The 27,238-nt window shown below is 33.9% G+C and overlaps 1 protein-coding gene across 10 annotated transcripts in view; it reads right to left on the bottom strand.

The window, feature by feature from the left end:
* PIGN (phosphatidylinositol glycan anchor biosynthesis class N) overlaps window positions 1-27,238 on the bottom strand; it is a 237,312-nt gene that overhangs the window by 170,153 nt on the left and 39,921 nt on the right. For 7 of the 10 annotated variants that reach the window (XM_074279043.1, XM_074279041.1, XM_074279039.1 and 4 more), the window contains 3 exons: window positions 25,756-25,877; window positions 18,444-18,542; window positions 4,467-4,573 (listed from right to left, as the gene is read on the bottom strand). In XM_074279043.1, the coding sequence (XP_074135144.1) occupies window positions 4,467-4,573; window positions 18,444-18,542; window positions 25,756-25,877 (328 nt within the window). Of the gene's footprint in view, window positions 1-4,466; window positions 4,574-5,774; window positions 6,158-18,443; window positions 18,543-25,755; window positions 25,878-27,238 lie in introns of those variants that run through there. The other 3 variants (XM_074279047.1, XM_074279048.1, XM_074279045.1) reach the window with 3 other exon arrangements.

Raw genomic sequence — 27,238 nt, 5'->3', positions numbered from 1 at the left:
GAGCTGATTTCTTTTTCCAGCTCTCTAATCCTGTTTTCCTTGGAGTTGTTTATCTTTTCCAGCTCACTAATCCTGTTTTCCTTGGAGTTGTTTACTTTTTCCAGATCACTAATCTTGTTTCTCAATGATTTGATTTCTTTATCCATTCTGTCTTTGAATGCATGGGATGACTTCTCCAGGCTCTCTTGCCAAGCTTCCCTTTCCTTTTCCCATTTCTCTTCCAGCTCTCTTGTGAGAGCTTTTTTGATTTCCTCTATGAGGTTCTTTTGTATTGAGGAGCAGCTTATATCCCTCCCAGGGGATACATCTGGGGACATTCTGTTCCTAGTCTCCTCAGCATTTGAAGTCTGCTCCCTCTCCACACAGAAGCTGTCAATGGTTAGAGCCCTTTTGAATTTTTTGTTCATTTTGTCAGAGTAGGAATCAAAGAAAACAAACTGACAAGAGAAACAATTGGTCTGTTTTGCGGGGGATAGGGCTGGATGGTATTAATGGGCTTCCTCTACAGACTGGGGGTAGGGCAGCAGAGAGCCACTAATAGAACAGCAATGACTGTACTGAGTCTGCACTCTGAGGCTCTGAGAATGCACTGAGTCAGTCCAGGTGGGGGTTGGGGGTGGCCCAGTTCTGAGAGATGCTGGCTTTCTGGGGTTTTAATCTTCACCTCCAGTGTTTACACCCTCTCTGCTGCTCCTGGCTTGCTGCCAAGACGGAGTATCCACACTGGGGCAAAAGCCCTTTCGCAGAAACGGCAGAGATCACACCCCTCCCCCTCCGGTCTGAGCTGTGTGAGCTGCCTGTCTTGCTCTGGCTGTCTGCCCTCAGTCTGCGCCCAGTCTGATTGACCCTCCCCCGAGCAAACACAGACCTTTTCTGGCGACTTTCAAGGATGTCTTCTCTTGGTGATAATTTGTGGATTTCTTTCTGGGTCAAGCATTAAGTCAGAGGCTTGTCATGAAGTAAGTTCTGAGAGAAAACGAGGAGCTCAAGCAGCTGTCTGCCTCCACGCCGCCATCTTGGCCGGAAGTCCGATTTAAATTTATAAAAATAAAAATCATTCTCCAATTGCTAAATGGTCAAAAATGATATGAACAATTTATAGATGAAAAAAATTAATGCCATTTCTAGCCATATGAAAAAAAATGCTCTAAATCACTATTGATTAGAGAAATGCAAATTGGAAAACTTAGATAAGTTGACAAGAAAAGATAATGATAAATGTTGGAGGAGATGTTGGAAAACTGGAACACTATTGCATTGTTAGTGGAGTTGTAAACTGATCCAATCATTCTGGAGAGCAATTTGGAACTATGCCCAAAGGGGTATCTAACTGTGCATACCCTTTGATCTAGAATACTGGATCTGTATTCTAAAGAAATCATAAAAAAGTGAAAAGAATGCAGATGTGCAAAAATGTTTGTAGCAGCCCTTTTTATAGTGGTAAGGGACTGGAAAGTGAATGGATGTCTATCAATTGCGGAATAAGTTACAGTATATGAATAGAATATTATTGTTCTATAAGAAATGATGAGCAGGCTAATTTCGGAAAAACCTGTAAAAACTTATATGAACTGATGCTAAGCAAAATGACTAGAACCAAGAGAACATTGTACACAGCAACAAGAAGATTTTATGATCAACTCTGATGGACTTGGCTCTTTTCAACAATGAGGTAATTCAAGGCAATTCCAATGGGATTGTGATGGAAAAAGCCAATCACATCCAGAAAGAAGACTTTTTTCTTTTTTCTTTTTTTTTTTTTTTTTTTTTTTTGGAGGCGAGGAGTGTTTTTGTTTGTTTTTTATTTCTCATGGGTTTTTGTTTCTCCTTTTGATCTTATTTTTCTGGCACAACACATTCAGAAAGGAGTAAGTATGCTAATTTGCCCAGAAGAAAAATATAACAAGAGATAAAATTAGAAAGTAGCATCAAAATAAAATTTGAAGAACTACCTATTGGCTATGTTATAAAAAAAAGATGCTGCTCAGGTGTGGTTTGTACTAGGTGTCTTCTACCTAAGACACTCTGAAATTCTTAGTCACATAATGAAGACCTTTGAAATTCAGAATAAAATGATTAGAACAAAATAATGAGCTGCTAAAAAGTTTTTTAAATTGTTATTGTTATTTTGTGATATTATCAGACTTGTGCATTTGAGAGTTAAGACAAGTCAGGTCAAGAAGCACTTATTAAATACTTACTATGTGCCAGGCATTGTGTGAGCATTGGAAGTTTAATTTGGCAATTAAGTATAATATTTAATGAACAGAGGAGATAAACTGAAGGGAAATAAGCTCTAATGACAGTTCCAATAGCAGGAAATAAAGGAATGAACTAGAAAGATCACAGTAAGCAGAGTAAGAAGATAGGTACAAATATAGGAGACTGACAAGAGAAGAGAATCTAAATGTAAGGAAATCAATTACCACTAAGAAAAAATCAAGTTCAAGCAAATGTCCACAATCATCAGAAGTTAGCAACTAATTGTAATATAAACAGAGAATAGAAAGATGGAAAGGAATATGAAAAATAGTTACAAAATTTTGAACACGGGGACCTAGAGCAATAAACAGAAGAAGTGAAGCATAACTCATCACTGCTCTTGCTAGGGAGTAAAGATACTTAATTGCTTTGAAAAAAATGAGAAACACTGATAGAAAGGATGTAGAAAACAACAAATCTGAATTTATAACACAGAGCAAGAATTTCCTTATCTTCTATTCTTCCTACACATTGTGACAAATGTTAGTACTACTTAGTAATCTGAAACAACTCTTCAGTATGCAAAAATCATAGGCATTTATCATGATCATTTGGTTTCTTTATTCATCCAAACTTTTTGTGTATAAAAAGCCAGAAAGAAGTTGTAAGCTTTTTTGATTTGGAGGACTCATGAATGACTTTCCCCTATAAGAAGAACTTTTGCAAAGAGAACTTTGACAGTTTTTTTTTTCTCAGAGGATTCTGGGAAGATGGGTGAATAGTCAGAAAAATTTCAGCTGTCCACAGAAGAACATTGTCTTAAAGAAAATATAGAGTAGCAAAAGTAAATACAAGTTAGGGTAAAGCAATTGTTCTCCTAAGACAATCTAAGGAGACCCCAAGGAAAGGCCTGACCTCCAGGGATAAAGATTTCACCTGAGTGAACTGCAAATACCTTCAGGTCAAAATAACAAGCTGTGGGAACAAGTAGGGTGGGAGGCAATCTCAGCCTTAGAAACTTTCATCTCATGGACAGGAATGTCTGATTAGTAAACTGAAGGACCTTCCAGTGTTGAGGGACACCAAGTCCAGCTGTGCTGACCCATTGCATCATGGGTTGGGCTGCCACTGTGGGGATGAAGGAATTAGCTCCTACCTTTGATCATGGGGACCTAGAAGACTAAACAGAAGAAGTGAAGCTTACTCATCACTGCTCTTATTAGCATGCAGTAACAGGCGGGGACCCTACTGGCTGTGGTTTCAGTTCCAAGAAAAAGAAGACAGCTGTAGTGGGAAGTCACCAGAAGAAATGAAGGTACCACAGAGAGCAGAATGTTATATGGGGCATCACAACTGGGGACTCTAGCCAGGCCTAGTAGTGAAGGGCAGAGCCAAAGGTTGTACTCTAAGAAAAATCTCAGAAGGATGAGGCATTATTCTCCATATCTCAACACTAGAACTTGTTCACACTAATAGCTGCTAAAAATAAAATAAAGCAAAAATAAATAAATAAAATTGAACAAGCAAAGGAGAAAGAACCCAACTATAGATAGCTATTACAGGAATAAAGATCAGGGTTCAAATTCAGAAGATAATGGAGCTAAAAAAGCCACTCCTTCAGTGAGAAACATCAAATGATCCCAAGCACAAAAAGATTTCTTAGAAGAACTTAAAAAGGACTTAAAAATCAAATAAGAGAGATTAAGGAAAAATTTGGGGAAAAAAAGAGCAATTCAAGAAAATCAAGAAAATTATGAAAGGAAAATCAACCAACTTGAAACAGAGAACCAAAAACTTAAGGAAGAAAATAATTCCTTAAAAATTAGAAGTGAGAAAAGATGTTTTAAGACACAGAGAAATAATCAAATAAAATTAAAAGAATGAAAAATAGAAGAAAAAATGAAAGATCAGAAAAACTAATCTGGAGAAAAGATAGAGGAGATTGAACAGAACATGACAGAACAATAAAAATAGAAGACTTACTCAAAAGAAGAAAGTGAATGAAGAGAAGTAACATTGCTTTTTTCTCCCAGAATTAAGTATTTAAAATAATTTTTCTAAAATATGAAATCAAATTCATTCTAAGATCCATTCATTGTTAAAAAAAGAAAGAAAGAAAAAAAGAAATTAAATTAACATGGTATTCATGCTTATATACAGGCCAGATAACAATACACTGAACTACAAATATCAGCTCACCAGTCTGAAAATATTCCCTAATATTGTATTATAAGTAAAAGTTAATAACATAAAATTATATTCACCTTAACCTGATCAAAAACCCAGGTGTCAAGCCGTGCTGCATCTTGTGCACCAAAGTCCTCTTTTTCAGCTGTGTAACAATGGATATAAATGTGGTCTCCACTTGCACCTGAAGGAAACAGTTATGTAATTTTTTTAATTCTTAAAATCTACATTAAAACACATTTATATGGGCTCTATTACTACTCCTGGGGCTTCATTATATAAAATTAGGATGAATCTGAAGATAATCTATGCTCTTTGGGACTTTTTACATGTAAAATTTACTGTGAATTTGGTTCTTAAAATACCTAAAAACAGAAGAAAGTTTAAATATTTTAGCTCTATTACCTATGCATTTTGTGAATTTTTATAATTCTGTTTCAATTTTTACGATTGTTACTAATAGAAAAGAATTGAAAGGCAAACTAATGTTGTGCAAAAATGTCAAACTCACTGCAACACTACCCAATGTGGCCAACCAGATTAAAATGTATTTGGGAAATGTTTAAAAAAATAAATAAATACAACATAAATAATGCAAATTTGTGGTCCTTCAAGTCAATATAGGATTAGCAGGGATTCATCTCTATTTGAGTTTGATCATTAGTGCAGAAGGTACATTGGGCTAAGAATCAATATTTCTAGTTTCACCTTTGCCTGTAATAGTTATGGTCAAACAAAAATCTCAGTTTCATCATCTATAAAAAGAAAGTTAGGTTACAATAAAGGGTTAGATTAATCTCTAGTTAATCTTCCAAATCTGGATCATATGATTTCTGATTACAAATAATAAAGAAAAAACCAGATAATTCTCATTACAATTAAGGGATAAAAATATAAATTTGCATTTAATTATTATATGGGTTTTTAATCAAATTAATAATTTTCCTTGCTATAAATATTAAAAACACAGTTCTATGAGTACATTTTTTTATTCCTATTCTAAAGGGATAAGTACTCTAAGTATATAAGGTTACATTGTTTAAAAAAATTTTATGAGAATAAAAAGAAGTAATTTTCAAACTTATGGTTAGAGGGAGAATTAAATGGACTAACAACATGGTTTTAGATATGTAAATGTGTATACATATATCTATATGTGTGTGTGTGTGTGTACGTTTGTGTGTATATATATATATATATATGTAAATGTGTATACATATATATATATGTGTGTGTGTGTGTACGTATGTGTGTGTATATATATATATATATATATATATATATATATATATATATATATATATATATATATATATATATGTGTGTGTGTGTATAGCTATATGTCTATGTGGAGTGTATATGTGTATGAATGAATGTAAATATACCCGTGTTTAACTGTAGCCTGCTTAAAGGAGTATTAAGGACCATGCCTAAGTGAAGGGGTAGGTCAATTCTCCAAGAGTCTCCACAGATGTGAATCATAACACTTGAAGGAGTTGCAAAGCAGCCTTTGCTGACACACATGTTCCTTGTGGATGGGGAATGAAATAAATTGGAGGCAGAGGGAAGAGGAGAGAGGTCAGAGAACTCCCTCTTAATCTCCTTATATCATCATCCTCCTCCTCTCCTATGAAGAAATCCATTCTATGAGATCTGAGTCAGACCTCCAGCAGCCACTGGCAGGTGGCTCCCATATCACAACTGAGGAGCTGAAGGGATGAAAGGGAAAAAAGAATAAAGTAAAAAAGTGTGCAGCAGAGAACAAAACTACAAGGGAGCAAAAACATTATGGACAGTTATGAATATAATCTCTTCTATAATATAATATATATATAATATGTTCCCTTGAAATGGAAATTTATTATTACATATTTTGAATTTAAATCTTCCCCAATGTTCTGCTTTCTTTTTCTATTTTGTATTTAGTTTTAAATAAATATTTAAAAAGAAAGAAAAAACTGAATAATAGAAAAACATTAGATAAAAGGTAATTTCAATTACATAAAATTGAAACATTTTTGAAAGAATGAAACCAAAATACTAGGAAAGAAATAGAAACTAAATTATGAGAAAAAATTTGGTGTCAAACATAGCCTATATATCTAAGATATATTAGGAATTAATATAAACATATGACTTTTAAGATACGTTTCCCAATATATAAAAGGGGAAAAGACATGAACAAATAACCTTATGAAAAAATGCTCCAAATCACTAGAAATAAAATAAATATAAATGAAGATTATTTGGAAGTTTCACTGTATATCAACCAAACTGATAAAAGTGAACTTTTGAGAGCTTAAGAGAAGTGTCAATGTACTCTTGGCATAATTATGAATTGGTGCAATCTTCCTGAATTATTTTCTTCAGTTAGTTTTTTTACCTTCTTTTGCCCATTTGGCCAATTGTACTTTTAAATTAGTTGTTTTGTTCACTGGATTTTTTCCTATTTCACGAATTATATTTGTTAAGGAGTTGTTCTCTTTTTTCATTTTGCCAAATTATTTTTTTAAAACCTGTTTTCTTCAGTATATTTTTTCTATTTCATCAAATTCATATTTTAAATAGTTTTCTTCAACCAATTTCTATGTTTCTTTTTCCAAACTTTCCTGTAAAGCCTCTTTTGCTTTCCCAGTTTTTCTTCTCTTTTAAGAATCTTTTTGAATCTTCCAAGAGAACCTTTTGAATTGGAGACCAGTACATATTTTCCTTTCAGGCTTCATCTGGAGGCATTTTGCCTTTAGTGTCTTCAGGGTTCGGGTTCTGTTATTCTCTGTCTCCAAAGTAACTATTTATAGTCAGAGTTCTTTTTGCTTTTCTGCTCAGTTTTAAAGGTTGAGGCCTGTTCTGTGGGCACAGTGGAGATTGTCCCAAGCTTCCTCTATAGGGCAACAGGGGCTTCTCACTGCCCTGGGGCCAGTATTGCTAAAGACTTTCCCACTGAATTGGGTGGGCCTGGACGTCCCACTTGTTTTGCTAAGGTTCAAGGGCTCACTATTTGCCTTGTGTAATTGCATTGGAGGTCTCACTGTTAGTCTATTGATAGACTGGTTTTCTGAACCAGAAGAGAGTAGCCAACGCTGCTGTATTTTGGCTAAAAGCCTCCCACACGATTCTTTGCATAGGACCTCTCTGTCCTGGGCCTTCCCATACCATGCTTGAGCTGGGCCATACTTCCCCCTGCTCAATTAAGACCAAGTTTTCCTGAAGTCCTTCCCAAATATCTTGTGCTGGAAAATTGTTACACTCCAAATATTTATCAGTACTGTCACTCCAAAATCCATTCAGAGGCTTGATCTAGTATTGATTCTGAAGGAAGCCAGGAAGAGCTCAAGTAAAGTCCTATTTATATTCTCCCGTCTTGGCTCCACCCCTGTGCAACCTTTCTGGAAACAATTCTGAACTATGTAAGAACAGTCACTAAACTGTTTCTAACCTTTAACCAAGTAATGTTGCTACTGCACATATATAACCCAAGGAGTTAAATGATGAAAAAGAAATATCCTGATTATAATAAAATATTCATAGCAGCATTTCTTCTGTCAGCAAAAACTCTAAAAACTAGACACAAAGTGAAGGCCTATCCAATGAGGAATTGATAAACAAATTACAACATATAAATTAGTAGAAGATTATTGTATCAAAAAATGACAAATACAGATTTAGAAAAATATAACTTTTATGATAAGACACAGAACATCTGAGAAAAATAATCTTTATTAGTTATTTGCTTAACTGTTTTCCTTTATATCAAGTGAAGACTAAGCAGGTAGAAGAATATATTAAGAAATGTCTCATATGAAAAAAGGCATTGATTCTTTAAAAGGCACAAGAAAAACATGTCAAATGAAGGATAAAATGACAATTTTTCAATAATTTTGAATAAGAATATCCATACATAGCTGTTATGGTAAATAGGTTATCATGACAAGTCTAGCCATATGCTGTCAGTTTCCATAAATTAAAATAAGGAAAAGATTTCTAAAGAAATTTCAGATGTACAACTATCAGTCTCAATAAAAATAAAGGAAAAATTAGGGAAAGTTTTTTGGGAAAATAAAATTTTAAATTCATAATACTGGCTCTCAGGGAACAATGTAACACATGTATTAGAAGATTCTGTCTCTGAATTAATAATTACATATTAACATATTTTAGGTAGATGAGAAAGAAATAATGGCAACTGAAATTTTAGCTATATGGGGAGCTCTGAATTAGAAGTGAAAGGAGAAATGTAATAAAATTCTGTCATCTTCTTTAACTCCTAAGGCTTCAGGCCTTTAAAGTAGGCTGGCTTCATTATTTCTTCAAAATGGTTTCTAAAGGGGAAAATGTTCCTGTCACATTTTTGCTATATAATTTTCTTGATTTGTTGGTTACTCCAGTTGCATAATACAATTTAGAAAACATCAGGATTTGTTGATGCATAAGTCAATGTTCCACAGTTAGTGCTTACCAAAGATCATATCTCTGCCTATGTGAACTGCCACAAACTTTGAGCTTAAAGGGAAATAAATGTCCAAATGTTTCATTGCCATGAAAAGACTAATTATATGAATCTGAAATGATATAACTGTTTTTAAAAGATACTTTTAAAGGTTTTCCTTCTAGTAGGAATGTTCTGTAATTTGCTGACTTCAAAGAAATTAGAACAAAATTACATTATCCCTCAACAGAACAAAGACATTAAAACAGAATGACATTTTCAACTTTTAGTATTAATCAGCATCTATTACCTTTCAGAATGATTCATTAAGATACAGAACACTAAGCTACAACTTTAATGTACTTGAAAAGGATTTTTTAAAAATATGTCCAAATAGGCAATGGGTGAGAAATTGGGAATTTAGCTAAAGCTAGGCCACTTTATCCTGTTAGGACAGGCCTCTTTCAAAAGCATGGCTCTTACTGATTTTGATAAAGTCAAGCACATATCCCCCCTGTGGACAGAATCTTGTTTAGTGGGGGGGAAAACAGAATAAACATTATACTACAGACAAAATAAATGTATTTGTATATTATCTGAATATGCAAAATTTTTTTAGAAAAAATGGATATTCCAATTCCCTGGGTTTCATTTGATAATGTAATATAGCAATCAAATTTCTTTTGAAAAATGACTTTTACTGGTGACTTTTGTCACCTCACTTCCCTACTACACCCATTCTTTTGTGGTGAGTAAAAATATTCAACACAGACACTATGCCTGAAAATATATACAATATTCTATCTTGATAGCTTCCCACCTCTCTATGTAGAGAAAGGACAATTCAGTCTCTGTTCTCTGAGAATAAATATGACTTTTTAGCTTCTTAAACAATCTCTTCATTTACATTTTTGTAGTCAGTAGGCAAACTGTTCTCTATCCTGTGTCAATTCATAAGAATTTTTGCATGCCTCTGAAGCTGTTTTCTTCATTATTCTTGCTGCAAAATAATATTACTTTCATATACCTTGGTTTTCTCATCCTTTCCTCAATCAATGGCTACTTGCCTAATGTGGAGTTCTTATTAGGATAGAAAGTGTTGCTATGCATATCACAATAAACTTTCAATTGCTTCTACTAAGAAGTTGAAGGCATTCTGATGCTTTAACAATAAGAACAATCTTGTTATTTCACAATAAAGTACCTTTTTAAAAATTATTCAGTCTAAGAAAAACTAAATCTATGATATTTAAGCACTAGCACATGCAAAGTAAAAATTGTCTGCAAAAAAGAAATTAACACAGAGATGTGCTGGAAGAATTCATTGCTGGTGGAAATGTTTTACTAGCACAATATTTCTGTAAAACAGTTTGAAATTATACAGAAAAAAATCTCTTGACATCATATCCCTTTGACAAAGAAATCCTACTAATGGACAGATACCCTAAGGAGGTAACAGAAATAAAAGCCTCTTATATATCAAAATATTCATAGCAACATTATTAGAAAAACAGGGAACAAAGTGGCTGCCCATAGACTTGACAAAGGCTAAACAAATATATTAGAAAACATATGAAACATATTAGAAATTAAGAGAAATGTGGAAAAATGTGTTTAAATTAATAAAGGGGAGCGAGACTCCCCAGGAACACAATAGAAACGGTGACCATGATAATGCAAATGAAGATAAACCAAAAGGCAGCTGAATTCTGATTAACTGCAATGACCAAAGTTCGCTCTGGGAAACAGATGATGAAATAGGTTTCCAGACTCCTCTTAGTATTCTAGAGATGTTAGACTGGAGTGAAAATATTACCTTCTCTTTCAGTTGAAGTTAGTCATTTTTGCTTTACTGTTTTTTTTTTCTCTAATAACAAGAATGAGAGAGAGTGGGAAATAACTTATGTTGTACAAAAATAAAATCAGGTTTTTAAAAATAGGAGGATATCTTTCTTTTCCTTCCTCTACCATTCCCCGAAATGAATGAATGAATGACTGATGAAGTAAGTATCCTAAGTAACAAAGAAAAAAATTTCTGAGATGGAAAATCTGGAAAAAGACAACAAGCCATATATGCTCACTTTGCCAAGCACCAGTTTATACAATTCATACAGGTTTCTCTGAATTTACCCCTTTTAACATTACTTTAGCACAATAACATTCCACTGTATTTATATTTCATAACATGTGATATCATTCTCCAATCAATAAGCATTCACTATGTCTACAATTCTTTGCCAAAAAAAAAAAAAAAAAAAAAAGATTCTATCAATATTTTTGCATAAACATATCCATTTTCTCTGACTTTGACTACTGACAGTAGTATTATTGGTCAAACGGATTTACAATTTAATGACTTTAGGTTTCAGGTTCAAATTGCTTTCTAGAATGGCTTGACAAATTCCCAATCCTGCCTGTTCTCCTACTTTCCCTCATTTGTCATTTTCCTTTATAATATTAGCGAATTTGGTGGAAATAAGATCAAACCACTTAGCTGTATTACTTTGTGTTTTTCTTATTAGTAGTAATTTGGAACAGCTTTTCATATGCCTGGCAAAAGATTAGCTTTATTCTTTGAAAAGCTCCTGTTCAGATCTTTTGATCATTTTTCTATTAGGGAATACCTTATTCTTTGTTATATTTCTATTTCTTCATTATATGACTTGAATATCAGACCTTTAATGAGAGAAATTTGCTGCAAAGATATCCCAGCAAACTTCTCCTCTCATAATAACTTTATTAACTGGGTAGGGGAAACTTTTTCAATTCTATGCAATCAAAATTCTCTCTCTTATCTTTCATAAACAACTCTACATTTGGTCGAGAACTCTCTCCCTACCCATAACTATACAAGGTTCCTCTAAATTTGCTTATGATTATTTTACATTACCTTTTACATTTAGGTTAATAACCACATAGATTTTATTATGGTATATGTTATGAGATAAACTATGTTAATAATCAACAACTGCTTATAATAGCAAATAATACAAAATGTATGCTCTACTATTTTCCTGTACTACATGTTCTATGAAATTTTATCTTCATACTCTTTGCAGAGTCTTTTAAAAGTCCATCTATAATTCTAAACTTTAAGAACTCAAGTAATGGCTGTGATGGAAATAATCTTTGATTTACTTAGAGAATAAAAGAATATTTATTAAAGTTTAAGAGATCTTCAAAGCTTAATGCATTTCTTTCCATATCTTGTGAAAGAAAAAAAAAATGTTACCATTAATGACAGAGTCAACTGTGTTTCAGAAAGCTGGGGAATTTAAGTCCATATTAGGCATGAAAAGAAAATTCATTATTCATTATAGCAAAGTAGCATTCCATAGAAATACAATTTCTGACATACTTAAAATATTTATATTTAAAAACCTGAAAGTGAACTTTAAAAGATTATACGTCTAACAATGTACTTATTTTCTAATATTTTAACAGAAAAGATGTGTTAATAGTAGAAGAATAACTGAATGTCACATCTTTTGTTTCTAAAAAGTATACAGTATATCCTGGTTATATTAATTATATACAAAGAATAATTTTTTAAAACCCTAGCTATTTGTTGCATTGTATAGGCATCACTCAATTTTAGTGATATAAGGCATTTTTCAGGGTCATGTCATGTAGTCACATCTTATCATAAGTAGTTATATTTTGAAACTGAAGAGGATTTCAGCACTCTCATTTTGCAGTTGAAGAAACTAAGACCTAAGTGTTTTTTTAGTGACTTGCCAAGTAATAAGAGCCAGGATTCAAACTTATTTCCTCTAACAAATCTGGTGCCTTTTCCACTATGGAAGGGGCCTCTGTCAGTACTGAGGTTAAACCTTTAAAGGGATTGCTCAAAAGCCCAGGGTTTCCCCTCTAAGGAAAGCAATAATATAGTCTCCTAAGAATTTGAATAATTAAAGGAATTATGGAAAAAAGCAGCAATTTAAATAAGATGTTGACTTACTAATGCCCAGAGCGTTTGCTTGAACAAACACTGAAAATGTTTTATTGTTGTTTTTTGTTTTTAAACCATAACCATTTTCCTTTTAGATCCATTTCCTTTAACCATTTCCTTTAGCTCAATCACAACCCACCTATGCAATAATTAAAAAAAAAAAAAAAAGTCAGCAAAACCAACAAACATAGTAACTATGAATGACAGAATAAACCACATTTCACTCTGTACTGAGAAGGAATGTTTAATGATTCAGAACTGAGTTAAATCATTACATCAGAGATATAATAATGCTTTCATTCCCATTGTTATGCACATTGTCTACCTAGTCCTACATTAATTTCCATAAGCCTTACAATGTTCTCTAAGTCTTCATACTCTTCCCGGCCTTACAGAATTTCCAATGCATTTATTTATCACACTGTATACAACCATTACCCATCCAATGTAAACATACTTTTTCTCCTCTATTTTCTTATACCATAAAAATGCTGATATAAATATTCTAGTGTATATGCAATCTTTCTGTTGTTGAATCCTGAGAGTATAAACCCAGGCTTGCTGTACAATTTTGTGACTTTTGTTGAATGATTACATAAGTTCTAAAAAGGCTGTACCAATTCACAGCTACACTAACAGAGTATCTGTATGTCTGTTTTACAATATCCTCAATAGAATATTCCAGTTCTTATAATCTTTGCCACTTAGATGGATGTAACATAAAATGTTAAAGATATTTTAATTTGTAATATTTTAAAATTAGTAATAAAGCACCATTTCATAAGATTTTTGAAAGTTTGCAATTCTTTTAAAAATTTTCATTCTCTGAGAACACCCTCTTTTCCCTTCCTTCTCATCACATATCACTAAGGTTTTTTTTTTCCCCACTTTCTCTTCCTTCATCAGTTCTGCATGAAAAAATGGTTCTTATCTTTACCAAGACAAACCCTGTGTACACAGACTGCCATTCTATTGTGTTCCCTAGCATATTGCTTACTCAGTCATCCTCACTTTCTCATTTATTTTCAATCTTTTCCTGTAACTAGTTGTTTCCTTACTGACTATAATTATGTCCCAAGTCTTCCCTATCTGTAGAAGGCTGAAACTCCAAAAAGGTGTGCTTGAATCAGACAACTGAACTAATTACCTATTTGATGTGAGACAATGACTATTAGCATATGTTTGGATAAATTGCTCTTCTCACAATTGGTGCTTGCTGAATGTTGGGTGTTAAGATAATCATAGGCAAGGATTGGAGGGTGAAGGGAGAGGAGCCAGAGGCACTTGGCCACAGAACAAGGAGGAGAGAAGTTGGTGACTCCCAAATCCAGGATTCTGCTTGCCTGCCTCTCACTTCATCAGCTGACCTGATGAATGAGCCAGAATGACCTATCCTGAAAAAAAAAAACAAAAAACCCTCCTTTGTTTAATCCCTACCAGTTGTCATTCCATGTCTTTTCTCCTTTTTCTGGATAAACTGAGAAACTTGCCAGCAATTGGTGTTTCTTCTTCCTTTCCTCTTACTCTCTTCTTAACTCTCTATAATCTAATTTCTGACCTCAGTATTCAAATGAAACTACTTAAAATGTATCCCTTAATTGCCAAATCCAATGCCTTTTTCTTAATCTTCACCTTTCTTGACCTTCTACAGCCTCTTCTTCTACCTTCTATCTCAGCATTGCTCTCTCCTGGCTCTCCTACTCATCTGATGGTGATGTGGCTTATAGCCCCTTTAAGATTCCTTTCTGATTCCCAACCCCCATGGCTGATCTTTGATTCACAAATCCTGGTCAAAAGTACCCTTTTGAATTCCAATGGGAGATATCCAGGCTTTCCCAGCCCCCATCAGATCTGAGCCAACTTGGGCTGTCCCAGCCCTCATTTTAATGATCTGCTCAGGTTTCCCAACCCCCACTCCAAGCACAAAAAGCTTCCTTCTTATCTAAAAACCCACTGAATTCTATTCAAATTCTAGCCCTGGCTGAAGCTCAAGCCAGAGGCCAATCTGAGACTCCACCCATGAGCCCCTTCAGATTACCAAAAGTCCCCCTATTATAAAAAGGGCAAAACTGGAGTCCAGTCTTTGCAGGAGTCCCAAACATGGCATCCTTACACTGGCCATGTCAAGGATTTCTGCCCACCGGTGCCAGCCCTGGCCCTGATGTCTTTCTACCTTCTACCTTCGGGTCTGTAAATTTCTTTACAGAGGACTCTTGCGCTGCTAGTAGACCTCATTTGACTCTGTATCCTTGCGCCGAATCCAAAGGGGTTGCAGGGGAGCTCTATTTGACTCCCTGTACCCCGGACCTGCCACTAGACCTCAATTAACTCTAATTTCATTTAGGTACTCCTTATCTAATTCTCATCAATGGCATCCTCTCACAGTCTTTTCTGCTGGATCTCCATCCAGGTCACACTTGTTAATTGTGGGTGTCTCCTAAGTTCTGTCCAGGTTTCTCTTCCTTTTTCTTCCAAACTATGTCACTTATTGATCTCAACAATTCCCATTGATTCTACTATTATCTCTTTGAAAGAGGATTCTCAGATATATTTGTCAAGCTCTAACCTCTTTTTCCTAACCTCTAGATCCTTATATCCAACTATCTCTATTTGCAACTAGTTGACCCATACACACTTTAAATTCAACAGATCCAAAACTGAATTATATTTCCTCCAAAAAAACCTACTTCTCTTCCTAAATTTCCCTATTTCTTTCTGTTCCTATATCATTCTTCAAGCAACCTAGCTGAACTAACAACCTAGATACAATTATTAACTTCTCATTCTCTTTCATCCCTCCCTCCTATCTAATCAGTTTCTAGGTCCTTTCATTTACACTTCTGTAATATATCTCACCTATACATACCTTCTTTTGTCCTCTTATAGTGCCACTAATCCCACAGATCCTCAGCATCTTATACATGGACTATTGTAACAAATGGCTAATTTGTCTTTCTGTCTCAAGTCTCTTCCCACTCCAGTTCAACTTCCTAAAGCACAAGTAGATGTCAATCCCCCTATGCAAACAATTCCAGGGGCCCTCTGTTCTTGTCAGGTTCAAATATGAAATCTTTTAACCTTTTAAAATTCTATATAAACTGATCCCTTCTTACCTTTCCATGAATCAGGTATTTTGACTACTCATCTATTGAGTTTGAGATTCCATGCTTGATAAAATTCTTAACGGATCTGTGAAGCACTCTACAAGGCATTAAATTAAATGAACCCTATATGGTAGGTACTATTATTATACTCATTTTATAGATGAAGAAACTTGCTTGAAAAAGGTGAAGAAACTTCACATAGCTAATAGGTATCAACAGCAGGATTCGAACCCAGATCTGCCTGACCAAGTCTAGCCAACCACTATGCCATGTTTCTTTTATGAGAGGAAATGTAAAAATGTTCCAGGTATTGAGTATAGGTTATTTGAGAAATGGGCAGATTGACCTGATAACAGGAGGAAATAAAACCTTGGAATAAAAAATAACAAGAAATTCAGCTACTGTTGAGAGATAACACTGGGTTCCATTGGAAACAGGTCTTAAGTGCACCCATAATTCACAAGTTCTATACAAGACCCTATAAAGTTCGGTTTTCTGGAGAGAGTTTAACCCAAAGTAATGTACCATGAAAAGAGGTAGATTTGACCTGGTGATCTTAAGGAGGTCAAATGCTATGACCACAGGTGGTAATTGTGACATACTAAAGATTATTATACTTTACTTATGAAAATAGAAAAGTAGTAAAGTTGCTCTGCATATTGGCCTTTCCCCCAATTTATAATAGGGGAATATCTCCACATTCTGATTGGTAGAGAGTAGGAAAACCTAATAAACAAACTGTGAGCTAATCCTCCATCTTACTACTAGGAAAGGAGAAGAGAAAGCAAGATTCTACTAGGCCAGAATCTGTTTTACTCTCAGCCTGACAAATCTAAAAAACAAAATTTTCAGTTTTTTCCAAACACAGTAATATTTAGGTTTTAATTATTTTACTTTTTTTCTTTAGTTTAATGCAACATTCAACTTTGATTCCAGAAGAGAAAATGAGGTTGATGACTTTATGCTGCTCTACCTCACTTAAATCGAATTCATGTGCAAATCAAGACATCACTCTACAATTTCATTAATTCTCTTTGAAAACAAAGGCTGAATTACAACTTTTCCCTCTTCAGAAAAATAGTAAGAACACAAAAGATTTGTAAGTATTAAAGACTGGATCATTAGAATTAACATGGAAGATATAAATGAAGAAGGCTCAGCAATACTAGACCATAAGCTATATTTAAAGCAGAAAATATCAAAACTATCTGGTACTGGTTAAGAAACAGAGGAGTAGATCACTAAAACTGGGTAGAGATAAAATACATAGTAGTAAAGAATTATATCAATCTTGTATCTGACAAATGTAACAATTTAAGTTTGGGGGATAGGAATTCATTATCTAATAAAATTGCTGGGAAAAATAGTTTGGCAAATATTGGGCACTGACCAATGTCTTAATCCCTGTATCAAGATAAGATCAAAATGGATAAGTGACCTAGATATAAAGGAACATATGATAATTAGAACATGGAACATATTACCTATCAAATTCATGGAAAAGAGAATAATTTATGAATAATAAACAAGAGAGAGCATTGTAAAGTTTAAAATGACTAATTTTGATTATATTAAATTGAAAAGTTCTTGTACAAATAAAACCAATGTAGCCATATATAAATTATTTCCCACTTGATAAATAGTCAAAGGATATGAACAGGCAGTTTTACAATGAAGAAATTTAAACTATATGTAGTCATATGAAAATATGCTCTAAATCATTATTGATGAAAGAAATGTAAACTAATACAAATTCAAGATATCATCTTATACGTTTAAGATTGCTTAAAATGATAAATGCCGTTCAATTGGAGAATGTGATTGTGATAGAATACTACTAAGCTAACATATGATGACCTGGTTGATTTTAGGAAAAACATGGAAAGACTTGGGCCTATACCTCATAATTAGAAGTACATATAGTATGTTTTTATATGTGAGTGTATGTGTGTATATGTATTTATACACACACACATAAACACATATATATATATATACAAACATACATAAACACATATATACATATATATATATAAACACACATACATAAACATACATATATATATATATTTTTAGTTGTAGCTTTTCTCTAGGGAATGGTGGGGAGGGATGGAGCAAAAAAATCAAAAGTGCACAGCAGAAGAGAAAACTTAGAAAGAAGCACAGAAAAGCTGGGTAGTTTTGAAAACAAAGTAATATTTAGTACATAGCTTTTTAAAAATAAAAAATAAACAGTCTGAAATGAAAATTAATGGTTTTATATTGAACCTTTTCTCTTTATGTTCTACTCTATATGTGGAAACGTTCTTTCATTTTGTATTTAAATTCAAAATGAATTTTTAAAAGGTTTTTTAAAGAATTATTTATGGAGAATAAGATTAGGTTTGTCTATGATACAGAAAAATCAATTCGAAATGCAAAGAGCTGTACTAAGCATCCAAGAAACAAAGGCAAAGACAAAACAGCCCTAGTTTTCAAGGAACTTCCAAATCTAAATGTATGAATTAAAGCAATTTTTATAATGCTTATTTGCTTGTGAAATAAACAATGAATTAGAGTAAATGGCTCTTACCTTTAGCAAACATAGGTAAAATATCTGGGCTTCCCCAGCTCCAAGTATATTTGCTTTCATTGAAAAGGGAATCAAATTCCACAGGATTTTCTTTCCATCCTACAAGCAATTTTGATTAAAAAAAAAAAAAAAAAAAAAAAAAGACAACAGTGAACAACAGGAACACATATCTTGAATAAGCTCTATTATAAATTACATGAAGGACTGTTAGGATTATGGAAATTAAAAAGTTCTTTTGGCTTTCATTAATAAGCAGATTCATTTCTGAAGACTGGAAAGAAAGACTGGGACATAGCATTGGAACTATATGTAAACATATATATAATAATGCATATTATATATATAAATAGGTATATATATGAGAACTAACATATATTATACATAATGAGAACTAACATTTTTAACAGACATTTTAGAAATGGGATAATCAGAATGACATTGCTTTTCTATTAAAAAAAAGGCAAAAATTATGAGCTTATAGCTTCTGGAGATGGATAAAATAAAAACAAAATAATGAATTTTTATTCCAAGAAATTTTTAAGAAATGAATTTTATTTATTTCTTCTTTGATGAAATTATTGTAATTGCTACCATATGCAATTATGTCATAATTTAGCTAAGTTAGGTGCACTTTTCTTTTTTTTTTTTTTTTTATTTTATTTTATAATTATAACTTTTTTTTTGACAGTACATATGCATGGGTAATTTTTTTACAACATTATCCCTTGCACTTACTTCTATTCAGATTTTTTCCCTTACTCCCCCAACCCCCTCCCCCAGATGGCAGGCAGTCTTATATATGTTAAATATATTACAGTATATTCTAGATACAATATATGTGTGTAGAACCGAATTTTTTGTTGCACAGGAAGAATTGGATTCAGAAGGTAAAAATAACAGTTTACACTCATTTCCCATTGTTCCTTTTCTGGATGTAGCTGATTCTGTCCATCATTAATCAATTGGAATTGGATTAGCTCTTCTCTATGTTGAAGATATCCACTTCCATCAGCATACATCCTCGTACAGTATCATTGCAGAAGTGTATAATGATCTTCTGGTTCTGCTCGTTTCACTTAGCATCAGTTGATGTAAGTCTCTCCCAGCCTCTCTGTATTTCTCCTGTTGGTCATTTCTTATAGAACAATAATATTCCATAACATTCATATACCATAATTTACCCAACCATTATCCAATTGATGGACATCCATTCATCTTCCAGCTTCTAGCCACTATGAAAAGGGCTGCCACAAACATTTTGGCATATACAGGTCTCTTTCCCTTCTTTAGTATTTCCTTGGGATATAAGCCCAGTAGTAGTATGGCTGGGTCAAAGGGTATGCACATTTTGATAACTTTTTGGGCACAATTCCATATTGCTCTCCAGAATTCTTTCTCCAGGATTCTTTCACAACTCCACCAACAATGCATCAGTGTCCCAGTTTTCCCACAGCCTCTCCAACATTCACTGTTATTTGTTCCTGTCATCTTAGCCAATCTGACAAGTGTGTAATGATACCTCAGAGTTGTCTTAATTTGCATTTCTCTGATGAATAGTGATTTGGAACACTCTTTCATATGAGTGGAGATAGTTTTAATTTCATCATCTGAAAATTGTCTGTTCATATCCTTTGACCATTTATCAATTGGAGAATGGCTTGATTTCTTATAAATTAAAGTCAATTCTCTGTAAGAGGCCTTTATTAGAACCTTTAACTGTAAAAATGTTTTCCCAATTTGTTACTTCCCTTCTAATTTTGTTTGCATTAGTTTTGTTTGTGCAGAAACTTTTTAATTTGGTGTAATCAAAATTTTCTATTTTGTGATCAATAATGCTCTCTAGTTCTCCCTTGGACACAAACTCCTTCCTCCTGCACAAGTCTGAGAGGTAAACCATCCCATGTTCCTCCAATTTATTTATGATTTAGTTCTTTATGCCTAAATCTTGGACCCATTTTGATCTAATCTTAGTATGTGGTGTTAAATGTGGGTCCATGCCTAGTTTCTGCCATACTAATTTCCAGTTTTCCCAGCAGTTTTTGTCAAATAATGAATTCTTATACCAAAATTTGGTATCTTTGGGTTTGTCAAAGATTATATTGGTATTTTTATTCACTATCTTGCCCTGTGAACCTAACCTATGCCACTGATCAACTAGTCTATTTCTTAGCCAATACCAAATCTTTTTGGTGACTGTTGCTTTATAATATAGCTTTAAATCAGGTACACTTAGACAACCTTCCTCTGACTTTTTTTTCATTAGTTCCCTTGCAATTTTCGACCTTTTATTCTTCCATTTGAATTTTGTTGTTATTTTTTCTAGGTCATAAAAATAGTTTCTTGGGAGTCTGATTGGTATAGCACTAAATAAATAGATTAGTTTGGGGAGTAGTGTCATCTTTATTATATTCGCTCGGCCTATCCAAGAGCACTGAATGTCTTTCCAATTATTTAAATCTGACTTTATTTTTGTGGCAAGTGTTTTGTAATTTTGCTCATATAATTCCTGACTCTCCTTTGGTAGATATATTCCCAAATATTTTATACTATCGACTGTTATTTTGAATGGAATTTCTCTTTGTATCTCTTGCTGTTGGATTGTGTTGGTAATGTATAAAAATGCTGAGGATTTATGTGGATTTATTTTGTATACTGTAACTTTGCTGAAATTCTGAATTATTTCTAATAGCTTTTTAGCAGAGTCTTTGGGGTTCTCTAAGTATACCATCATTTCATCTGCAAAAAGTGATAATTTGATTTCTTCATTTCCTACTCTAATTCCTTGAATCTCTTTCTCGGCTCTTATTGCCGAGGCTAGCGTTTCTAGTACTATATTGAATAGTAATGGTGATAGTGGGCAACCTTGTTTCACTCCTGATCTTATAGGGAAAGGTTCTAGTTTATCACCATTACATATGATGTTTCTGAAGGTTTTAAATATATGCTCCTTATTATTTTAAGGAATAGTCCATTTATTCCTATACTCTCAAGCGTTTTTAGTAGGAATGGATGTTGGATTTTATCAAATGCTTTTTCTGCATCTATTGAGATGATCATATGGTTTTTATTAATTTGATTATTAATATGGTCAATTATACTAATAGTTTTCCTAATATTAAACCAGCCCTGCATTCCTGGTATAAATCCCACTTGGTCATAGTGTATTATCCTGGAGATGATTTTCTGAAGTCTATTTGCTAATATCTTATTTAAGATTTTAGCATCAATATTCATTAAGGAAATTGGTCTATAGTTTTCTCTCTCAGTTTTCGATCTACCTGGTTTAGGTATCAGTACCATGTCTGTGTCATAGAAGGAATTTGGTAGGACCCTTTCAATCCCTATTTTTTCAAATAGTTTACATAGCATTGGAGTTAGTTGTTCTTTAAATGTTTGGTAGAATTCACATGTAAATCTATCTGGTCCTGGGGACTTTTTCTTAGGAAATTGGTTAATAGCTTGGTCTATTTCATTTTCTGAGATGGGACTATTTAGACTACTTACTTCTTCCTCTGTTAATCTGGGCAAGCTATATTTTTGAAGGTATTCTTCCATTTCATTTAAGTTATCAAATTTATCGGCATAAAGTTGAGCAAAGTAGCTCCTAACTATTGTTCTAATTTCCTCTTCATTAGTGGTGAGTTCACCCTTTTCATTTTCAAGACTAACAATTTGCTTTTTCTCTTTCTTTTTTTTAATCAGGTTTACTAAGGGTTTGTCTATTTTGTTGGTTTTTTCATAGAACCAACTCTTTGTTTTATTAATTAATTCAATAGTTTTTTTACTTTCAATTTTATTAATCTCAACTTTTATTTTTTGAATTTCAAGTTTTGTGTTTGTCTGGGGGTTTTTAATTTGTTCCTTTTCTAGCAATTTTAGTTGTAAGCCCAATTCGTTGGCCCTCTCTTTCTCTATTTTATGCAAGTAGGCCTGTAGAGATATAAAACTTCCCCTTATTACTGCTTTGGCTGTATCCCACACATTTTGGTATAATGTCTCATTATTGTCATTTTCTTGGGTGAAGTTATTAATTATGTCTATGATTTGCTGTTTTACCCAATCATTCTTTAGTATAAGATTATTTAGTTTCCAATTATTTTTTGGTCTATTTTCCCCTGGCTTTTTATTAAATGTAATTTTGATTGCATTGTGGTCTGAAAAGGATGCATTTACTATTTCTGCCTTACTGCATTTGATTTTGAGGTTTTTATGCCCTAGTATATGATCAATATTTGTATAGGTTCCATGAACTGCTGAGAAGAAAGTATACTCCTTTCTGTCTCCATTTAGCTTTCGCCAAAGATCTATCATATTAAACTTTTCTAGTATTCTATTTACCTCTTTGACTTCTTTCTTATTTATTTTGTGGTTTGATTTATCTAATTCTGAGAGTGCAAGGTTGAGATCTCCCACTATTATAGTTTTGCTATCCATTTCCTCTTGCAGCTCTCTTAATTTCTCTTTTAAAAATTTAGATGCTGCACCACTTGGTGCATATATGTTTAATGTTGATACTGTTTCATTATTGATGCTGCCCTTTAGCAGGATATAATGCCCTTCCTTATCTCTTTTAATTAGATCAATTTTTGTTTTTGCTTGATCTGAGATGAGGATGGCTACTCCTGTTTTTTTTGTTTTTGCCTGAAGCATAATAGATTCTGCCCCACCCTTTTACTTTTAGTTTGAATGTCTCACCCTGTTTCAGGTGTGTTTCCTGTAAACAACATATAGTAGGATTCTGACTTTTAATCCAGTCTGCTAACTGCTTCCTCTTTATGAGGCAGTTTGCCCCATTCACATTTATGGTTAGAAGGACTAATTCTATATTGCTTGCCATCCTACTACCCCCTGCTTATGCTTTTCCCCTTTCCTTCCCTCTTACCCCCCTACCCAGTATTAAACTTGTGAACACCACTTGCTTTTCACAGCCCTCCCTTTTTAGGATCCCTCCCCCACCTTAAAGTTCCTCCCCTTATTTTACCCCTTTTCCTCACAATTTCTGTATTCCCTTCCCCTTAGCTTACTCCTTCCCTTTCACTTTTCAATGAAGTGGAAGAAGTTTCACCATAAATTGAATATGTCTATTGATACACACTATGTTCATCTCTCTCCTTTCTTTCTCTCAGATATAATAGGTTACCTTTGCCTCTTCATGAGATGTAGTACCACCACTTTACACTTTTTTATGATATAATTTCCTTTCCACCTCTAGTTTCTAAGACAAATTGTACATATGTTCTTTACATAATTTTTTGGCAGAAGTATAGTTCTCAAGATTTTTTTTTACCTTTTTAGAAATCTCTTGAGTTCTGTATTTGAAGATCAAACATTGTATGTAGGTCTGGTTTTTTCATCAAAAATAGATGGAATTCATTTATTTCGTTAAATGTCCATCTTCTTCCCTGGAAAACTATGCTCATTCTTGCTGGGTAGGTTATTCTTGACTGCATACCAAGTTCCTTAGCCTTTCGGAATATCATGTTCCAGGCCCTTCGTTCTTTTAATGTGGACGCTGCTAGATCCTGGGTTATCCTTATTGTGGATCCTCCATATCTGAATTGCTTTTTTCCAGCAGCTTCCAATATCTTTTCCTTTGTCTGATGGTTCTTGAACTTGGCCATATATTTCTTGGCGTTTTGATTTTAGGGTCTCTTTCAGTAGGTGATCGATGAATTTTTTCAATGTCTATTTTACCCTCTGTTTCCAGAACGTCTGGGCAGTTCTCTTTGATAATTTCCCCGAAAATGGTGTCCAAGTTCTTTTTTTCCTCCCATTTTTCAGGGAGTCCGATTATTCTCAAATTGTCTCTCCTGGATCTGTTTTCCAGGTCTGTTGTCTTTCTAATAAGGTACTTGACATTCTTTTCAATTGTTTCATTTCTCTGGTTTTGCTTAACTATCTCTTGATTTCTCCTTGAGTCATTCATTTCTACTTGTTCCAGTCTAATTTTCAATGATGCATTTTCTTCATTCACTTTTTTTATATCTCTTTGTAATTATCCAATTGAGTTTTTATCTTCTATGGAATTTTTTTCCATTTTATCCATTTTATTTTTTAGAGAGCTGTTTTCTTTTTCCAGCTCACTAATCCTGTTTTCCTTGGAGTTGTTTACCTTTTCCAGCTCACTAATCTTGTTTCTCAATGATTTGATTTCTTTATCTACTCTGTCTTTAAATGCATGGGATGACTTCTCCAGGCTCTCTTGCCAAGCTTCCCTTTCCTTTTCCCATTTCTCTTCCAGCTCTCTTGTGAGAGCCCTCTTGATCTCCTCTATGAGATTCTTTTGTATTGAGGAGCAGATCATATCCCTCTTAGGGGATTCCTCTGGGGACAGTCTGTTTTTAGTCTCCTCAGTGTTTGATGTCTGCTCTCTCTCCATACAAAAGCTGTCAATGGTTAGAGCCCTTTTGAATTTTTTGTTCATTTTGTCAGAGTAGGAATGGAAGAAAACAAACTGACAAGAGAAACAATTGGTCTGTTTTGCAGGGGATGGGGTTGGATGGTGTTAATGGGCTTCCTTTACAGACTGGGGGTAGGGCAGCAGAGAGGCACTAACAGGACAGGACTGAGTCTGCGCTGTGAGGCTCTGAGAACGTGCTGAGTCAGTCCAGTTGGGGGTTGGGGGTGGCCCAGTTCTGAGAGATGCTGGCTTTCCAGGGTTTTAATCTTCACTTCCGGTGTTAACACCCTCTCTGCTATTCCTGGCTTGCTGCCAAGACAGAGTATCCACTCTGGGGAAAAAGCCTTTTCACAGAAACGGCAGAGATTGTACCCCTCCCCCTCTGGTCTGAGCTGTGTGAGCTGCCTGTCTCGCTTTGGCTTGCCTGCCCTCAGTCTGCCCCCAGTCTGATTGACCCTCCCCTGAGCAAACACAGACCTTTTCTGGCGACTTTCAAAGATGTCTTCTCTTGGTGATTATTTGTGGAATTCTTTCTGAGTCAAGCATTAAGTCTGAGGCTTGTCATGAAGTAAGTCCTGAGAGAAAACACGGAGCTCAAGCAGCTGTCTGCCTCCACACCGCCATCTTGGCCGGAAGTCAGTTAGGTTCACTTTTCACCAGAAGATTGATCATTAGGTAGTCATTTCTTTTTGGTTAAAGCAACACAGGAACCTATCTCCTAAATCATGCATGAGCTGCAAAATGCATATGGAATAAATTTCCACACTGATGAAATCATAAATCTTTTGAAACATGTGAATATAAAGTGCAAAACTAATGTTTAACTTTGGGGTTTACCAAAATATTCAACAAATATTCTTTGAGTTCAATTTGAAAGACTCAAATTTTAATAAATTGTCTATAGAAAAGTACCTTTTGCAACTGCACTGACATCTTCATAAAAACCAGCTATAAGTGCCACATGTCCTGGCCTGGATTCAGTGGGTACACGGGTATGAGAAATACCCCAGCTACCTTTATGCATTATTACATTCCTAAAATAAAAGTAAATGTATTATTAGAAGTGTTACATGTGGAAAAAATGCAAGTTGATTTAATTTTTTAGAAATTTAAAAATGTTTAATTTTTTAAAAAGTAATGCACAATTTAAATAATCTATTCTTCTAAGTCATTTCAGGCTTTTCAAGCTTACCTTCCTGATTTTACTTCTAGTCATTGCTCATTTATAACTCTGCTGATTGATATTGGAGATAATGCAATAACCACAAATGTGGATCTCTTATCTATAAATCCTGTGTTCTTTCAAATAAAATTTAATTCTTCCCAACTTCTACTCAACATACTAGCAGCCCACTAGGGATTACTATAGTCTTTTAAAATTTTAAATAACAGTAGATACAAAGAATTCCAATAATTCTTCTTGCAGTAAGGGTGACAGCAACATTGTGATTTTTCAGAGGAAAGTGAACTCAGGCAAAAACATAAACAAAATATTTAAGTTGTACTTTTATAAACCAGGATTACTATACAAAACTGGCATATCTACTTTAAAATATCTTCTAGGAATTTTTTGAAAATTTAAAAGAAAAGGGGGAAAAGGTTCAATATTTATTTATTTGTAGCTGAGGCAATTGGGGTTAAGTTACTTGTAGAGGGCTGAAACTCCAAAAAGATGTGCTTGAATCAGACAACTGAGTACTTAAGGCTAATTACCTATTCCATGTGAGACAATGACTCTATTAGCATATATTTGAATAAATGGCTCTTTTCACCATTGGTGCTAGCTGAATGTTTAGTGTTAAGATAATCATAGGTAAGGATTGGAGGGTGGAGGTAGAGAAGTCAGAGTCACTTGGTGACAGGAGGACTTCATGGCTGGCACTTTATCCACTGCACCATCTAGCTGCCCCCATTCAATACTTTAAAGAAGTTGGCTCAGTAAGTAGTGAGAGGCTACTGGAGTAATTAATAATTTTAAGAAAGTTATGCAAATTAATTTTTAAATATGCTTAATTTTTAAAGTCAGGACAGAAGTTGTATTGGTCAATAAGATTTACAGAGAAAAAACTACTAATTGGAAAAAAAGGACAACCCCAACCACAACTACTGTAAAAGTTTCTCTGAAAGCAAAATAAACCCAGAGATTAACCAAGGAATATAATTTAATAAAGAGGGCACATAAGAGCTGTTGACCTGAAGCCAAGTTCACCTATTGTTAGGTTCTTACTAAGTGCTAATGAGATAATGAGATATTAGGTTCTTACTAAGTGCTAAGTCAGTACTTGACAATTCTCTAGTTCCTGCCATGACTGGGAGTTTTACTTGTGAATTTCTGGGGAAGAGCTTGCATGCTTAGGAGGAGCAAGTTCATTGGTTAAAGTAATTCTTCCCAGAA

This window comes from Sminthopsis crassicaudata, chromosome 1, assembly GCF_048593235.1.
Source record: "Sminthopsis crassicaudata isolate SCR6 chromosome 1, ASM4859323v1, whole genome shotgun sequence".
NCBI lineage: Eukaryota > Metazoa > Chordata > Mammalia > Dasyuromorphia > Dasyuridae > Sminthopsis > Sminthopsis crassicaudata.
The sequence above is the reverse complement of the archived record's forward strand: the minus strand, read 5'-3'. Positions and strand labels throughout refer to the sequence as shown.